The 18,512-nt window shown below is 38.9% G+C and overlaps 1 protein-coding gene across 1 annotated transcript in view; it reads left to right on the top strand.

The window, feature by feature from the left end:
* Positions 1–18,512, top strand: part of lmtk2 (lemur tyrosine kinase 2) — a 42,230-nt gene that overhangs the window by 12,866 nt on the left and 10,852 nt on the right. Inside the window, exons 2-6 of the mRNA XM_073856832.1 lie at positions 8,000–8,130; positions 8,244–8,394; positions 10,977–11,053; positions 11,552–11,670; positions 11,788–11,875. Of these exons, the coding sequence (XP_073712933.1) occupies positions 8,000–8,130; positions 8,244–8,394; positions 10,977–11,053; positions 11,552–11,670; positions 11,788–11,875 (566 nt within the window). The remainder of the gene's footprint in view (positions 1–7,999; positions 8,131–8,243; positions 8,395–10,976; positions 11,054–11,551; positions 11,671–11,787; positions 11,876–18,512) is intronic.

Below are 18,512 nucleotides of genomic sequence, written 5' to 3'. Positions count from 1 at the left end.
CTTCTGTAGCTCTAAAAATAATAATTATATTCAATTTATACAATAAAGACAGTGTTATTATTCGTTTGATTCAATTTCTGTACCTAATGCTAATTTTAGAACTTACTTAACGTTTTTCTTTTTTATAAATGTGTGTAGTTTCTTTATTTGATGTTCTTATTAGATTTTTCCCACACATTTTTTTGCTGATCTGAAAAATTATCCGATCCGCACCGTATTGTTATCCCAACCGTAAGTTTTGTTATCCATCACACCCCTACTGCAAATGGCATTAGCGGTCAACTGATATATTGCCATGGCCGATATATTAGCCAATATTTTGGCATTTTTAAAAATCTTTGTTCACTACCATATAAGTGAATTACCACTTTATTCCTTAAGAAAAGGCACTCGGATGTAAAGCCAGCATCTGAAGGACAATAAAATGACCAATTATTGTTTGCTTTTTTAAAAGACACACATTGTGTGTCACACAAAACAACACTTGTACAGCAACTAGGGGTGTGACGGTTATTATATAACCGTGAGACCGACGGTTATAGTTGAACACCGTCATTAAAACTCTATAACCGACAAAACCGTGTTATTAAAATATTAAATATATATATATATATATATATATATATATATATATATATATATATATATATATATATATATATATATATATATATATATATATATATATATATATATATATATATATATATATATATATATATATCATAAAGAATGTTTAAATTCTAATTAAAAACAATTGTCAACAGTCTGTGTTACACGCCCCACCATGTTATCACGTCACGCAATGAAAAATACAGAGCGGAGCAGACACTGACAACGCGCTGACATACTGGAGAGACCAGGGCACTTTTTGGTTACTTTTGAGATTAAACATATTAAACAAAGTCTCACCTTTCAAATCATCTCTTCCTTCTATTTAAATAAACAATAAATAATTATTCAAATAAACATGAACGACCATAATATGTTTTAACCGCAGAAAGGCTCCGCCCGCTTTTCAAGTTCAAATCCTCCCATGTTAATCTACTAACTCTCCTGAAAGCACATTCACTGCTAGTTGTCTTGCTGTTAATTGTAAATAAACGTAGAACAAGTAGCTAATCAGTGTTTAGTTTTAGAGCCCGACCGATATGCATTTTTTGGGACCGATGCCGATACAGATATTAGGGAGTAAAAAAAGACCGATAACGATATATCGGCCGATGTTCTTTGTGCATTTTATAGTACAGTACACATATACTACAGTATATTATACTACAATAGCCTACTGTACATATAATACACTATATACATTAACAGAATATACTATATATAAATACTTTTTTGCAATGATCACACCACAAAGTGGTGATCAAACACTTAAAATGACGTGACAAAGATATGTAATATAGGCAATTATCCCAGGGGCGGATCTACCGGGGTGGCACGGGGTGGCAGTTGCCACCCTAAATAAAAGCATTGCCACCCCATATGCCACCCCAGCGCTGGTATCCTAATATATATAATATATACCCGAGTAGGCTCTTTTAACCAGAAAGGCAATGCAGTTTTTCTCTGCGTGTGTTTAGGGGTGGGAGACACATATCTGACGATGATTGGTGTGTGCGTCTTAGAGGGGGTGGGACAACCACATAGCTGATTGTGATTGGCTTAATTTCCATCGTTAGCCAACCAGAGGCAGCAGAGTTCATATACAAGCACGAACAGTCAGTCAGAGCAGAAAGTCTTTTACAGTGTAAAAAAAGTCCGTGCGTGCAGTCTTGTCAACTTTGTCGCTATATTAAGAAACTTTTTAGACCCCTTTAGCGACTTTATTTAAAACGACTAGGACAAATCTAGCGATCTTTTCTGGCGTGGTTGGAAACTTTTGGAAACTGCTGTGAAAGCATGCATCACCCCATCCAAGGCACTCACATGCAGCCTGGTTCTCGCGCTGCAGTCCATCCGTGATCCGAGTCGCACAAACCCGCGACAACAGAGCGATGGAAAGTACAACGAGCTCAAAACAAAGGTAGCGGACGCAAGCACAAAGTATAAAAAGCACAAACGTTACTTTTCCATCGTTGAAGTGAAAGGCAAGAATGTTTATGAATGTGCAACTTATGCCCATGAAGAGAGAGTCTCTTCACGTCTGTAGCAAGTAATTCTGATCTAATAAAGCACCTCACATCATCACATGCTGGCAAAAAAAGAGTGGTTTCTCTTTAGTGTCTTTAAGTGATTAAGTTGAGCATCACATCAGCAAATCAGAGTACTGAATACGGTCATATTTTACAGATAAATGTTGCATCAGGATAAAAATACAAAAGTTAAACTGTTGATTGTTTAATATTAATATATAAAAACAACTGAACTGCACGTTTGTGTAAGCAGTAAATATCTTTTAAGCAGTTCTTTCTAGTTAGCCCGTCATGTCTTGTTAGCTAGTGCAGCAATCAAAATATTCCATACGTGCATATATGAAATCACTCGTTATGATATAGTCTTCATTAAGGAGACAAAACTATTCAGTGTTGTGTATGTTTAGAAAGCTTGAAAGACAAAACTTAATGATACTATGAAAAGAAGGCTGATATCCATTTTTTTAACCAAAAATAATAGAAAAATCAAATACTATGGGAGTGGAAGGTACAAATAAAACAGAAAAATATGTTGTGAGGGAAAGGAGTAGATGAAGTCATGAAAGAATGAAACATATGGATGGCAAATAGCTAAAAGAAGTGAAAAGACAGAAATCCATCATGAAGTGAGTGAAAGGATTAAAGAAGAGGGTTATGAGAGAAAGAGATGTGTGCCTTTTAAATATGTTTTACATTAATATAAACTTGGCAAACCTATTTTATTTATATAACAGTCTTTATACCATTATGTTCAACCTTGCTCATCGTGGTTACAGTCAGTGTTTTTAGATATTAGTAAGATGTGTGTATTAAGACAAAGGGTGCTACAGTAGAGATGCTAAAGGTAGCTGCTTGGGTACTTATAGGAACATTTGTTGTTGCCTGTTTTTATGTTATAAAAATTTGAGGTCCAGTGTATACAACGCATATAGTATATACAGTATATAATTTTTTGTATCCACGACAACCATGCAAGGATGCTTACTTCATTGCCACCCCTCGTAGTTCTCATGCCACCCCCTTGCCACCCCATAAATAATTTTCTAGATCCGCCCCTGAATTATCCAAAATGATTCTGATATAAGTATAACAAAATACATATAATTTAAATCATTGTCAGTTTTGATGAGAATAATGTTATATTGGGCTGATTTAAAAAAATTGAAACTTATAGTCATTGTTTATTAGCTTTACATTAAGTTATGTACTTCACAAAATAATTAGAAACGTACCATTCAGACGACAATGCTTGACTTACTGACAACATACTGATGTAGGCTTATGTTTAATGTACTGCACAACGTTTTTATAACACGAACCCACAGTGTTCTGTCGGGACTTTAAACTTTTATAAAACTAAAGTGTCTGCTCTCTGCCTCTTTTATTTAGCGAGGGTGTAAAGTTGCGCGAGCTTATTTAATCAATTGCTTTGAAATTAGCATGTTTGGTAACAGCACAAGCAGCTGTACTTGGACAGACTGCGCGTCAGTTTATACGCGTCCTTTCTCCGCCTCGCGTTATTTCTCCCGCTTGTGTTTTAAACAACTTGCAAGTGGACAAAAGAGACGGATTATAAACACCAAAACTAAACGGGAATGTGTCTTGGACAGACTGCGCGTGAGTTTATACGCGTCCTTTCTCCGCCTCGGGTTATTTCTCCCGCTTGTGTTTTAAACAACTCGCAAGTGGACAAAAGAGACGGATTATAAACACCAAAACTAAACGGGAATGTGTCTCTCTCGCCCACTTATAATCCAATCGACCAAAGCGCGTCTTAATACTAGTTGTAAAATGTTGTGAAGAAACCGCGTGACTACCGCCACCTGAACTGAGAGACTGACTGACTGAAGTGAAGGGGCGGGGGATTGGCTGGTGTCACTCCAGTGAGTGACCTGGGTCGCCATTAGCAACCAATAGGGCGCGCTCTGCTGGACAAACAAGTACTTGCATCTTTCAAAAGCATTTAATGTTTTCTGTAAGGAACGTTCATATCGGCTTCATATCTGCGGCTTATACGCCGATACAGATATATCTGCGACATGCTCATATCGGCCGATAAAATCGGCAAAACGATAAATCGGTCGGGCTCTATTTAGTTTATTCAAATGCTGGTTTCACATCGCAAGCATGAGCACTGAGCAGCGCGTATGCGGAGAACGTTTGCCGCGCGTGGCCATTGTGCTTTTACACCGGCTGCGTTTGCAGCGCATACGGCGCAGTTAATAACAGTATAACAATCTCAAGTTCACATTACTTTATTTTACATGCATTTATGAGCAAAACCTCTTCAAGACGCTTTTTAATCCACATTGTTTTCGTGCTGTTCTGGTCCGTGTAATGACAGATATAGACACAATAATAGACATTAAAAGCCCATGGCACAAATCTGTTTCTCTGAAGATTATTAAGATAATGATAGATAGAGGATTCATTTATGCTGGGCAGAGAGTGACAGCGCAGTCTTCTGGCAACAGTGTTTTTTAAATATTTAATTGCTTTCTGTTAAATTTCATTACTGTTTAAAACACACTTGGCATGACATTCATGATTTTATGGTAAAATGACACTTTCGCGTCAATCCACGAGCATTTAAACAAGCAACCCCCCCCCCAGACGGTTATGTGACGAACCGTCACATTTGACTCGCGTCATAACCGTCATCACCAATTCTGAAACCGGCACAGCCCTAACAGCAACTTTATTCAAACAAAGTTGTGAGATCTGCTGCGCAGCAGTTGCTTCAGCGGGTACACAGATGTGAGATAAACAAAAAAAACCTGAAAACTTTTTATCACAAATTGAGGTTTATTTCAGTCGACCACCAATTACTACAATTGGAGATTTCAATCATTTTTGAAGCGTATCCTATCCAGCTAATTGCGAAAGACAAATTGCCGTGTTAGCAACAAGCTTAACACTCGCACAGAAAGCAGGCAAATCACGTCCTTCTCATCTAATCTCAGATCTGTGTTACTAACCCCCCGTTCCGAGTTTTGTTCCTTGCCACCAATTAAACTGGCTGCTGTTGTAAACCCCAGAGGGTTGGTTTTGTTTTGATGAGAGCAATAGAGAGCAGTGTTAATGGTGGTGTGGTGACAGAACAGGTGCTGATACACATCCGGCCTTTCAACACTGATATCTGAACTGTTTTCTGAACCATCTAGAGCCCAGTGTTTAACAAATGCTTCGGCTGTAGGCTGCTGAGAGACGGGAGTCCCGTAATCCCTTAAAGAGAGATGAAATTTCCAAAGTGTTTCTTTTTTATTTTTGGGTTACAGCCTATTCATACCGAGTGTTGCCACAACAAAATAACAATGGTGAACAGTGTGTTCCTGTAAAGTATTTTACATGCAAAAATTCACCTAAATTGTTTTATTTTCTTTTTAAATCAAAGTATGCTTATCAACCAATAAGATACAAGTAACATTTTTAGGTACCACAAAAAGCATTAAAAAGTGAGAGCTTAAATTTTGTGCTGGATTGCATTTACATTAGCCATGTTTTCATCAACGTCTTTCTTTGCAAAAAAAGCTTTAGCACATCGAAAATGTTAACTGATATAGCTGATGGAAATACAACGATACATCGTCATGAACTCCTCATGATGCACGCATTGATACAGAGCCTTTCGTATTGATTCGTATGCACTTTTGAAGGTAGCATGATGAATCGCAGTTGAACCGTGATCCATATGGAAAGGACGCATGTGACGGCGCAAAGTACGTAGAGAAAAAGGTAGTGGGGTATACTTGACTTTCTGTGTCCGTCTCGCACGCGTCTGCACACCTTGCATAGGCACGCTGTGTGTACTCTCTTTATCTTTCGATGAGATCAGTATGAAAGCACAGATGTCTGAACCTAAACTGCTGCAAAGGGCGAGTCATGAAGTTAGCACGGATATCTTAACCTAAACTGATGCAAAGGGCAAGTCGTTTAGTTAGCGCTGATATCTTAACCTAAACTGCTTTAAAGGGCAAGTCATGATGAAGTTAGCGCGGATATTTAAACCTAAACTGCCCCAAAGGGGTGAGTCATGATGTTAAAGTAGCATTGCACAAAAAGACTGCATGTCGTCTTGTAAGTAGGGCTGTAAATGCCGCTCCCTGAAAACAGGTGATGGCGATTTACTACTAATCAAGGAACCGGCTTAACTGATGAAACGCGCATGAGAGTCGCAGGCGATTTTTTGAACAGCCCTACTTGTAAGCATTCCATAAAAAAACATTATAGCACTGCTTACACAATGTACAATAAACAGATGATAATAGTAATAATAATGTTACTAAATTCTAAACAAAAATATAATTAAAAATTTTACTTGTATCGTGATGCGCACCGATTCGTGACCTTATATCGCTACACGTATCATATTGGGAAATTGTTGGCGATACACAGCCCTATTATCGATTACATGTTGCAAGTGTCGACAAAATGATTTTTCATTTAAGTTTAGTGCATGAACACAATGTCGATACCTCAAATATCGCAAAGAGAAGTAGTTTGGAAACACTTTTTGTCAGGAAAAATAGCTTTTACGCAAATAAATGTGATGTCACATGATAGATCTTTATTTGTGAAGGGCAAACAGGAAAGATTGGGCGCGCTATAACATTTCAACTGAAATCAATTAAAATATAAGTCTAAATATTATCTGATAGTTTTGATAATATTTATCAATATTTGAATGCCCTCTTAGTGTTTCCCACAGGATTTTGAGAGACTGTGGTGGTGATGACGTCACCCGCTAATTAGCATATGTGTGACGTCATCATGTCGTGTTTGCGTTTGATCTAGTGTTGGCACCTAAAATATGTTTCACTTCTACTCTTTGATCTGTATCTGTATTTGATCTGTATTATATATCAATTTATATTTTAAGCCAAATTAAGCTGTTTTAAATAGTGAAATGAAAATGTAAATGGGAATCATGAAAATTCTATATGTGGGGTCCAGTGTTGATTCTGTGGTGGGCCACCACAAATAAATCAATTTATGGGAAACGCTGCCCTCTACATGAACATGCGATCTGGACACAGCTAATTTCACAAACGTTTTTATGCATGTTCACTTAAAAACAGCGCTAAACCTGGATGGAAACATGGCTATTTATGCATTGGCAAAAAATGACCTTTTATCAAATGCGACTTAAGGGGGTCTCACACCGGACGAGAAGTAGTTTAACATTAAATAACATCATATTTGTCCCAAATCATTAGCGATTAACATTGGCTGCTAACGTATATTTTGCATTTTGAATTAGACGCTATCTGACTAAGCTTGCGCTATTTAATGTGCACTTCCGGTGTACGATATCTCCGAGTTGTCCTAGACGGGACGCGGCGCTGTGCTTCTCATCCGGTGTGCGACTCCCTTTACAGTGCAGTACAAGGTATACATTTTATCATTATGTGTGTGTTCCCTGGTTTTGAACGCATGACTTTTGCACTGCTAACACATTGCTTGCTCTACCACTGAGATATACACGAGCATGTTTGCAAAAATTCTTAGTTCCTGCCTTAAATCATAACGCAAGGATTTCTTGCAATTCTTTTCGAATGAGTAAACTAATTCACACACATTAACACAAAAACCTCATTGCTGAATATTTTTGTGTATTTCTAACATAGATTGTGTAGCTTTTGGATAGAGCTTCTTTTAAGCAAGTCATATGTTGTGTTTTGTGTTGTGTAGTCTAGAAGGCTACGCTGTGTCTTAAGCGCACAAATGATTAAATGCATGTGTGGGTTTGATGATTATAAATACATCTGCTACAGTACACTCAAGGGACTCCATCTAATGGATTATCATTCATCCGGTATGTAACACATTAGACTATAATCAGGTGTTTGTGTGTCCAGGAGCGTCTGCAGGAGATGTGAATCTCTCTCTGAGTGTTTCGCTGCTGTTGTCTTTAGCTGCGCTGCTGGCCCTTGTCTTAGTGCTGCTCAACTGTGTTTCCTGCTGCAAAGAGCAAGAGATCAACTTTAAGGTAAGGAAAATATCATCCTTTCCTTCCCTGAAGTCTCGATACTTTCTGTAACAATTTCTTTCCAAACAATTCAGATATGTCTCTAATTTGAAATATGATTTGTATTCTGTCAGGAGTTTGACGACCACTTTGAAGATGAGGTTGATTTCACACCCCCGGCGGAGGACACGCCCTCTATGCAGTCTCCTGCTGAGGTTTATACATTGGCTGTTCCACCTGTGGCCCTACCTGGACCCCCTCACCTCGAATTGCCCCGCATAGCAGGTCAGAAACATCTTCCTCACTGCATGCAGCATTGCATCTTTGAAAGTACAAAAATAATGAAAAACAAAGACTGAACGGGCGGTCAGGTTGATCGTGCATAAAATCTTCCAATTCTGGTCTCTGGTTGGTCGATCGGTGCATCTCTAATTCCAACCATTATAAGGGATGTCCAAATTAAGTTTTTTGTGCCCTCTATCTGAGTCATTTAATATTGAGGGCTCTATCTTACACCCGGCGCAATGCAGCGCAATGCGTGATGCAAGTGTCTTTTGCTAGTTTCCACCCTGCGCAATTATAATTTTCACGTTTAGCGCCATGTTGTTTAAATAGCAAATTGATTTGCGCCCCCTTTTGCGCCCATGGGCGTTCTGGTCTAAAAACGAGGTGTGTTCAGGCGCATTGTTGGCGCGTTGCTATTTTGAGGCAACTAAAATAGACTACGCCATTGACCAACAAAAACCTGGTCTAAAGTCTAAAGTCAATGGCGCAATATGTTCTTTGTTATTTAAAGAGCGCATTAGTATGCGCCTATAAACGGGAGGACATAAATGAGGACTAATTATGAGACGTCACGTTAGAAGGCGCAAAGAGCTGCTTCACCTGCAGCCTGGTAGGTAAACAAATGCTTTGCTTTAAACAAATGCATCTGTTTTTAAATGTTTTTTTAAATGCTACCTCACGGACTTATTGTATATGATGACTCTGTACCTGTGGATATGGTGAGATGAGAAACATTTTTAAGTAATGCTTGAAAAATCTCGTGACGCTGTCCAAGTGCTGAAAGGAGAGCCGTTTGTAAATTTTTTATGTCCTGTTTGTTACAAATAAAGTATTTTTAGAGTACAAACCTTTTCTTACATACTTGTAAATTATTTTTTGATGATATTGGATAGCCATACATTTAAAGCAATTAAAAGCCTGCTTTTTTACTTCCATGACTAAAAGAAAAAGGGTTTTAAAGGTTTTAATAAAAAAATAACAATTTCAATAAGTGAAAAGTGAAAGTGAAAAACAACACAATTATTTAACATTAATCTTAAACTGGGGATCTTCGTCCTCCGCTTAGTTTTTCAGTTTACAAAGTCCGTCATCTAAATAGGGATTAGACATAGCGCCAGCGCAACAGGCTTTTAAAGGGGATGAGAGCTGAGGCTCTCATTGGTTTATTGCACGTTACGCCCGAAATACTCCCATTTCTCATTAAAAAAATTGTACCAACCCTTTTCGACCATGCGCTCGGCGCACAAACCATTTTTCCCGTCAATAAATTAGCAAAAGTGAATTCGGGCACGCCCATTTAGACGTTGCGCTGTGCGCTTTAGACAATGCGCTTAGATCGTTAAAATAGGGCCCTGAGTATCTGCTGAAACCAAGTCCCTTTCTCATATGTGCTAGCTTCACACTTCATGGACATGAATGTCAAATTTTGTTGTAAAGTTCCAGTGTAGTGGTGCTTGAAACATATTGGTGAATCAAACAGAAGGAAAAACCCGAATTTATTAGACTTACATTACCTTTAGAAGTAATTCATTTTATGCACGTGGTTCTTCTGTGGGTTTTGCATTTATTAGCACTATATTCAGACTAACTGTAGCGTTATGCTGAGTTTACACCAACCGTGTTTGAGGCATCAAAAATCACGTCAACTGCACCTAGTTTGCCGCTTGAACAGTTTGAATGCATTCGCACGTGCAGAGCGAAGTAAACGTGCGGAAAAAGCAAGCATTTGACGCGCGTCAGAGGCAAAATCCGCTTCTTGTGGGAGGGGCAAGTGCTATGCTGTTCTATGTTTGCAAGATGGCTGATGTTGATTGTGCATTTATTGAGGGAGTTACCGGTTTGTATTTGGTCACCTTACTATAGGGGGGAAATAAACGGCACGGGTCGATAAACGTCACGTGACTCAAAATCACGTGCTCTTTGATAAGGTAATGCGTGAATATCTGATAATGTATGAATCCTGGTTCTTTTGTTGATCCGTCGCTGCTGTTTGCATGTTCAAATGAAATATAATGTTTTGCTTTTACCGGGTCACAGACAATCGTCAACTGTATTTTTACTCAATGACAATTTAATTTTAAAATCGTATAAGTTAACGGTTAATGTTCATAAGCTGCAGTTGTCGGTCGGGAAAATTAACTGATATGAACATCCCTACTCTATAGAAATAAGAACTTGTTTCGTATAGCTCCAGGTGACTGCTTACAGACAATATCAAGCGTTCCTTCAGGTTGAATGAGTGACTCCGGGCGGGGCTGCTCCCACAGCCTCAAGAAGACTCCTGATTGGTTAACGCGGTGCGAAATTCCGCCAAAGTTCAAATTATTCAACTCGGGCGTCAGCCGCAAATTCGCGTCAAGCGCAAAATGCACAAAAAGTACTAGACGCGTCAATGAGGTGGAATCGCATCTTCCGCTCCGCGCCAAACGCCTCATTTGCGCCGCGAGTCCTCCAGACGCACGACAACGCGTCTTCACATTGACTTAACATTGAAATCACTCGCGTTTAAATGCAGCATTACAGTATATTGGAATGGATTTTTTTTTTTTTGCATTAATCCAGAGGTATGTTTGCTCTTATAGATGTTTCATCAAGTCTTCGCTTGGCGCGACACTCTCTCAGTTACATTCAGGAGATTGGGAGCGGCTGGTTTGGAAAGGTAAGTCTGTTTTTCTGTCGCCAGTCTTTCAGACTCGATAGACTGGTGCCTTTAACTTTCCAACGTATGTGTCAGTCGTGCGAATGCATTGTGTGAAAGCAAAGCGTTGTATTTGTTAAGGCCAAATATAAATTTTCTCCCGAGGATTAATCTCGAAATCGTCGCTCGTGTTCTTGTTGGTACTTGCTCTCATCCCTATGCCGACTGCCGGGCCCTTAGGGGCCAATGGTTGACGTGAACAAGGGAGAGTAATGTGGCACTCAAGATGCCCTCCTACAGCCTGTGTGTGGATGTGTTTACTAAGATAAGGACTTAAGGGAAAACCATGTATCCTGGTCCTTTTTCCTGCCTACCTGAGCCATGGGAACGTCTTCATCTGCTGCGTTGAATTCAGGCCTTGTATTCCATTTTGTGAACGTTACGAATTTCTTATCAGGATTGGTCAGTTGTAGGGTTCGTTTAACCGGTTGACCACACTCAGTCTGTCTGTCTTAACAGGTCCTGCTCAGTGAGATCTATGCTGAACCGGCAGTTTCCCGAGTGGTGGTCAAAGAGCTAAAGCCCAACGCCAGCTCCAAAGAACAGAATGAGTTTCTTCAGCAGGGAGACCCGTACAGGTGAGAGATTCATGTCACACATACTCTGGGTTATTTTTGATGTGTGCATAAATGAAACTACGATAATGTGACATATTGAGAAGTGTTGTCCAGTTAGCATTATTTTTATCTTCACAGGGTTCTTCAGCATCCTAATATCCTGCAGTGTCTTGGTCAGTGCGTGGAGGCCATCCCATTCCTCCTTGTGTTTGAGTACTGTGATTTGGTAAGATCATTATTTTGTGTATTCTGGTACTTTTACACTGAAGGCACTCATCATGATTTAGTCTCTATGATGATAAACTCGAAGATAAACTTGAATTCATCCATAAGACGGCAAGACAACCAAGCCAACACCTTGGTCTTTAAAGTAAACATGAGAAGTTTAAACTACAGTTTATATGGCAAAGATTGAGAGTATCCTCACATGTAACATAATCTCATGGTATAAAAAATCTAATAGTTAAAGAAAAAATTAAATTTTCACATAAAAAATTATTAAAGTCTGTGTAAAGTAATTTCAGAAAATTGTATCTAAACACATTATAAATGTTAGAAATCTAACACTTTACACAGATTGTGAACTCTGTAGTACTGAATTGCGAAATTACACCGTTTTTCACATTCCTGTGTTTAGGATTATTTGGCGGGCCTAAAACAGTGGCTCAATAGCCTCTTTCACACAGTAATTCTGGTAAATTACCATGAATTTACCAGAATGAATTTACCAGTAAATACAAAAATGTGCTGTTCACACATGCAGTGACGTTCCGTCTTTTTACCAGTAAGACATCATTCACACATCAGTATCAAAATACCGGTAAACTCGGAGAGAAAGCGGAAGTTACCTGTGGCGCACGGCCGGCGAGCTCCGTCCGTGTCATATTTGTAAACGGCGGGTTATGACTTAATATCCACGGTCCGTATTTTGTTGTTTTCACATCTGTGGCAAACGGTCGCGAAGTTGCTCGTGACCAAACAACATTACGTTAGGCGGCGTCAAACGGAACCTGCGCGTTTGCACATTATGCTTCACAGATGGTGTGCTAAGGACGTCGGCAATTTGGCAATTAGATGGTAAGCTGTTTTAAACAACTTTGGTGAAGAAATGTGGATGTTAACTTCAGGTGTGCTCGACTTTTAAGCAACATGTGTGTGGAAACGTCCGTAAACAGTCTGGGGGAAACCGCGTCACCTGTATAAAAAACTTTCTGATTGGCCCGCCCGATCTGTCAGCGCGGTCTGACGTCATCTAAATGCTATATTTTTCGTTCACACACAGCGCTTACCGGCAAATTCCCGTTAATCTTACAACCTGTCTTACTGGTAAATTGGGAGCACTGATTTACCGGAAAGGTTCTGTTCACACATGACATGTTAACTGCAATTTACCAGTAAATTACCAGTAAAGACTGTATGTGTAAAAGGGACTATTGACACACTGGGGCCACCAAGAATGGCCCCGCCCCTAACACAATCGCAATTATCCTTTCAGGTTGCAGCGGTATTTGAAAGTTTCCCGCAAGTGGGCGGGGTTTCAGCACCGACATCGTAAGCACCCCCAGCATAGTTCTGTGCAATTAAAGTATTTAATTTTCTATTTTTGCACATTTAGATTGCAAAAACAAGATAATCGTGGTAATTCGATTAGTGTGACGCAATCCGTTTCGTAATGCAAGTAACTTACTTCGTAAGTAATGCAAGTCACTTTTTTTAGTTTAATTAATTTGATTTAAAAAAAAATTATGTACTGAATTTTACTAAACGTAGTCACATTATGCACTGCATACATACACGACATTTTTTTTTATGAAATATGCAATTTTTTCAGTCATAAAAACACAACCGCGTGATGCGTTATCATAGTTATTGTACAATACTGTCACAGCCCTACAGTCATTAAGTTATTGTGTTAAATAATTGGGATTATGATTTTTACCCAAATAATAAGGATTATGATTTTTCCCATAATTAAACAGCCCTACCCCAGTGTCTGAGAGCAGAAAAATAACGAGGACTGTTTTCTAGAATAGACTTGAGTCAGAAAATATGACATGTTTACTGCAGAAGAGAAAACCAGGTAATATAGAAAAACCGTGTGTTTAAAGTGGTCATTTTCTAGGTCACATTCAATTCTGGAGTCCACATGAAAAGGTTTCACTTGCAGAAAAATCAACACCAACGTAGACACCAGATTAAAGCAGTACATCTGTCCTCTAAAACAACTAAATAAATGAATGAAAACATTTTGGATGTTATTTCAAGAAAACTATAAGATGATTGTGGCACTTGAATAACAGAAGAGTCTTTTTATTTTCTTGTCATTAAATGTAAGTCCCACCCACCACTGGCCTTCGTGTCAGCAAGGGCCCAATGCAAGGCACCAAATGCAAGTAACCCTTGTAAGCGACTGAATCACTTGCTGGGATTTTGTCTTGGTGTCACACTGGGTTTGTCAAATTCATATCAAACATGTCCGATGAAAGAAAAGATAACCCGCCATCATTCAGTGCTTCATTTGTTCCCAAGGCTTTAATTAGGCCAGCATCCATCATGAGTTATATAGCCGCTGTCTGTCAGTGGACTGCTTCTTGCGCCTTGATTTACTTTCTGTTTTTCTTGATCTATTTCGAGCACGCTGCTTGTGCCCGACAAGGATATGAGCCGCATAACAGCCTGCAGTAGGTAGCTCTCCGATTCCCTCTTATCCCAAAAAAGCAACAAGATTCTTTTACTAACACTGTCACTCTCACATCTCGCTGTGTTGGTGCATTTTATCAGCATGCTGCAAAAGTTACTGTGAAGAAGAGAGTTTATACATGACACATGAAAAGTTTGAGTTAATGATAAAAAACAAGTTCACCGATCCTTTTATATTGAGGTTTCGATTCGTTTTACAAAATGGCTGTCATCAACATCTACTAACAAAATTCCTTGCTGACACATTTATGCACATGCGTTAAAAGATGCAATACTATGAAGATTACTAGTTGACTCCAGTCAACTCATATATTCAGTTTGTGCTGATGTATAGCATGTTAGTGATCTGTAATTAGTTAGCATGATGATAGTACAACAGCGCTGGAGGATAGGAACATTTTGCACACCTGACCAGTTGTTAGTAACAATGCCCGTGGTTCCTCTGGGCCCGAGCAGGTGGATGGCTTCGAGCCATGCCGCCCGTCTCCAGGGAGCGTGAGCTCACTACGGACCGTTGTTGCGTAATGCAGTCTGGGCCTTTACTTAGCCAGGGTTGCGGCTCCGGTTTCGACCCAAGCCGATCCTCCCCAAGTCTAAGAGCGTGGCTTCACAGAGGCCAAGACAAAGACCGATTAAGGAGTATCTTATACAAGAGCAAACATGGGTGATTTAATGGCAGCTGCACAATTTTGGCTCTCTTAGACTAGTATGCTGTTTGTATATACGGTCCATGATTAGTGTGCAGTATGACCCGCTGCTTTGTATACAAGTGCACATTTTCCCCTGTGATTTTTTGCATGTAACAAATATCAACCAGCTTATAAAAGGACAAGTACAGATAGTAAACATTGTGTGAAGTATGCAGTATTTTGGGACTTTTATAATTGTGCACTTTCTATAAAAATGCTTGTATAATTTGGCTCAAAGGTCTTTGGATGGCTGTTTTTCTGTGTGTATGGCTGGTAACCAGTAGTAACCCTGACACAGTGCACACTAGATAGAAAAATAGCTGTGGTGTGCAATTGGAGCTGCTTTACAGAATGCCAGTTGCTCTCTGATTGAGTGACAGCCTCTTCTGTAAAGGCGGTCTTTAGGGATCTGCCATGCGTTATGTGTGTGCATCTGAAGGCAGAAGACACCTGTAATGTAATGTAAAGTGAAATTTAAATATCAGGAACTCAATAACTGAAGAAAACAGAAACATTGTCTATAAATAAAAAAAGTACACCTTTGCACCTAAAGGTACTAAATGCATGTCTGGACCTTGATGATACAAATGAAGACCTTTTTAAAAAGTACTACCCCAGTGACAGCTTGGCCACACTTTACTTGATGATGTATATTTTTGTTTGGTAATGAAATAAGACCTGGGCATAATTGTCTCACTGTACTAGATTGGTCTTTCTTCAAATGCTTGATAATGAAAGATAAAGAAAATCCCTCAAATGCCACAGTTCATCCGTACAGGGAGATTGTTTAATGAAATGTTGGATTAGTTTACTCGTCTTTATTTTTAGGCATTGAAGCCATTCAGATAGATTACAACATCAGGGACACATTATATGTGACCCTGGACCTCTGGTCTTAAGTCGCACGGATATATTTGTAGCAATAGCCAACAATACATTGTATGGGTCAAAATTATACATTTTCTAAGTAAAGTAAAGATCATGTAGCATTTTTTGTAAATCTACCGAAAAATATATATAAACTTTTCTTAGTGCGGGGTTCCCACGGGTCATGGAATTTCTGGAATATCATGGACATTTTCCAGTCACTTTAAATTTTAGTTTCTGTTTGTCAAAATATAATTTGTTTAAGTTGTTACATAAGGATACCATTTCCGGGTCCACTGAGCCTCCGCTGACTACAATTTAAAAAGCTGTTTATTGACATTTCACGCATTTAAGCAACATTTTTATAAACTCGTGGTGTACACTACACAGGGTTCCCATCATGGTCATGGAATTTCTGAAATATCATGGAGTTTTAACTCTTTCTTTGCCATTGACAAGTTAACTCGTCAATTAAGAGAAAACGCTTCCCTGCCAATGACGAGTATTACCGGCAATCTGTATTTCCGCTATTATCCATCAGGTGGTGCTCTTACCCAACTTATAAAACCCGGAAGTATTCCCTTATGCCGAGTTCAGACTGCATGATTTTCAAACTAGTCGGGTCACATGTGGTTTCACACTGCGTGATTATCTGGGGAAGCGTTAAGTCGCTGCTGTTTCAGACTGCATGATGGATTGGCAACAGGGGTTTTCATACTGCATGACTTTACCGTAAGAAGAATCGTTGATAACTTTGTCCTGGTCCGCAAACTATGTCTCACAACCAAACACACGCAAGAAGGTGACGCGAAAGAAGCAACGCGAGGTCACGCGTGCAAGACCGGAGTTCTCACGTGAGACTGGAATTATTGTTGAAAATGGTAGCTTGCAAGAAGCTTACCATACAAATTGCATGTGCGCTCATTTGCAGCAGAAAGAAGAAGAAATAAAGATTATGAAGGGGAAATGTTTGGAGAGACTCCTCCCCGAACTTCCAGCTGCCATGTATGTTGCTCTCTCATTGGCTGTAGGTCATCGCCGATGTTATTGTCAGTCAAAACACATTTCACACGGCATGATTTTGAATCGCCGACAGGTCCAGATATTTAGCATGCCAAATATCTCACGGGGGTTTGGCGACTCGTCGTCGATTTTCTCAGAATGCGTCTTTTATAATTTGCCGGTGATTTCGGGCATTTGTCTGCAATTTCTCAGAACCTGTCGGCGAGTCAAAATCAGGGCTAAAATCGTGCAGTCTGAACTCGGCATTAGGGCAAACAGTTCAAACTCTTTGTATGTTTTGAGGATCGCTCTGAATCTGATCTTTATTAAATGTCCTTCACAAAAATGGAATTATTTCAAATCAAAATTTGGTATTTTAGTTTGTTTGTTTGAAAGCAGAGGGTCTGTTCTTTCATTTGATTTATTGTATGTTTATATATTTAAAGAAGAACATTTTCTGGAAGCCATTAAACTTTTGTGAAAATCATAAAAAAAAAATGCTGACGCTGGCTGGCAACATTAAAAAAAAAACGCTGGCGGGGAAAGAGTTAAAGATCTTTTCCAGACATTGAAAGTCAGGGAATTTTATATATATTTTTGTCCAAGTCATGGAATATCAGGTTTATCATCACTTGTTAAGTTGTGATGTAAAGTAGGCCTATGCTATTTCCGGGTCCAAGCCTCCACTGATTTCAAGTGAGACTACAATATAAACAGCCATTTATAAATTTTTTCATGCATTTAAGCAAAAAAAATATATAAACTCACGATGTATACTACATTATCAGGCTCACGGCATCTCAGACATACATAAGTCAAGGAAATTAGTCAGTGAAAGTTGGGGAATTTGACATTTGATTTGGAATGGGAACCCTTGGTCATGTAGCATGAAGGTATTTTGTAAATCTCCTACCGTAAATCTATCAAAACTTTGTTTATAAGTGAATTCAGTTGTTAAGGACTATATTTGGACAACTTTAAAGGTGATTTTCCCAATGTTTTGATTTTTTGCACCCTCAGATTCCAGACTTTCTCAGGCAAATATTGTCCAGTCCTAATGGTATCAATGGAAAGCTTATTTATTTAGCTTTCAGATAATGTATAAATCTCTATGACTGGTTTTGTGGTCCAGATTCACTGCTAGGGGCTAAAGGAGTCAATATGAAAGGTAATGCGTAGTAGTAATGAATGCAAGAACAATTCCTTATTTCATCATAGTCACGTTTAATTTCTGCTTTGCCTAATTGGAAGTGTGATTTTATCAAAACTTAATATGTTACTGCAGGTAACCCTGTTTCTCCAGCAGCGTTCCAGTGGGAATGCTTTGCTTTTTGTCACTAGGAGATATCAGGATCCTCTAAGGGCTAGCATGCACACCCTCTGAGACTTTTGAATATAAAACCATTGAGTCGTTGGAGGACTCTTGAAATGGTGGAAAGATTCATCCTAGTAAATTGTACATCTTTTTTTATATATATCCCCCTTGCGCGTGGAGGCTGAATTTGCGTTTTAATTTGATTGAATTTATGTTATGAGTGATTTTTAAAACGTTGAGTTTAAGATAAATTGTATAAATTGATGCATTGAATGAAAAAACTACAAGTG

Source organism: Misgurnus anguillicaudatus, chromosome 19 (genome assembly GCF_027580225.2).
Source record: "Misgurnus anguillicaudatus chromosome 19, ASM2758022v2, whole genome shotgun sequence".
NCBI lineage: Eukaryota > Metazoa > Chordata > Actinopteri > Cypriniformes > Cobitidae > Misgurnus > Misgurnus anguillicaudatus.
This window is presented reverse-complemented; position numbering and strand designations above follow the sequence as displayed.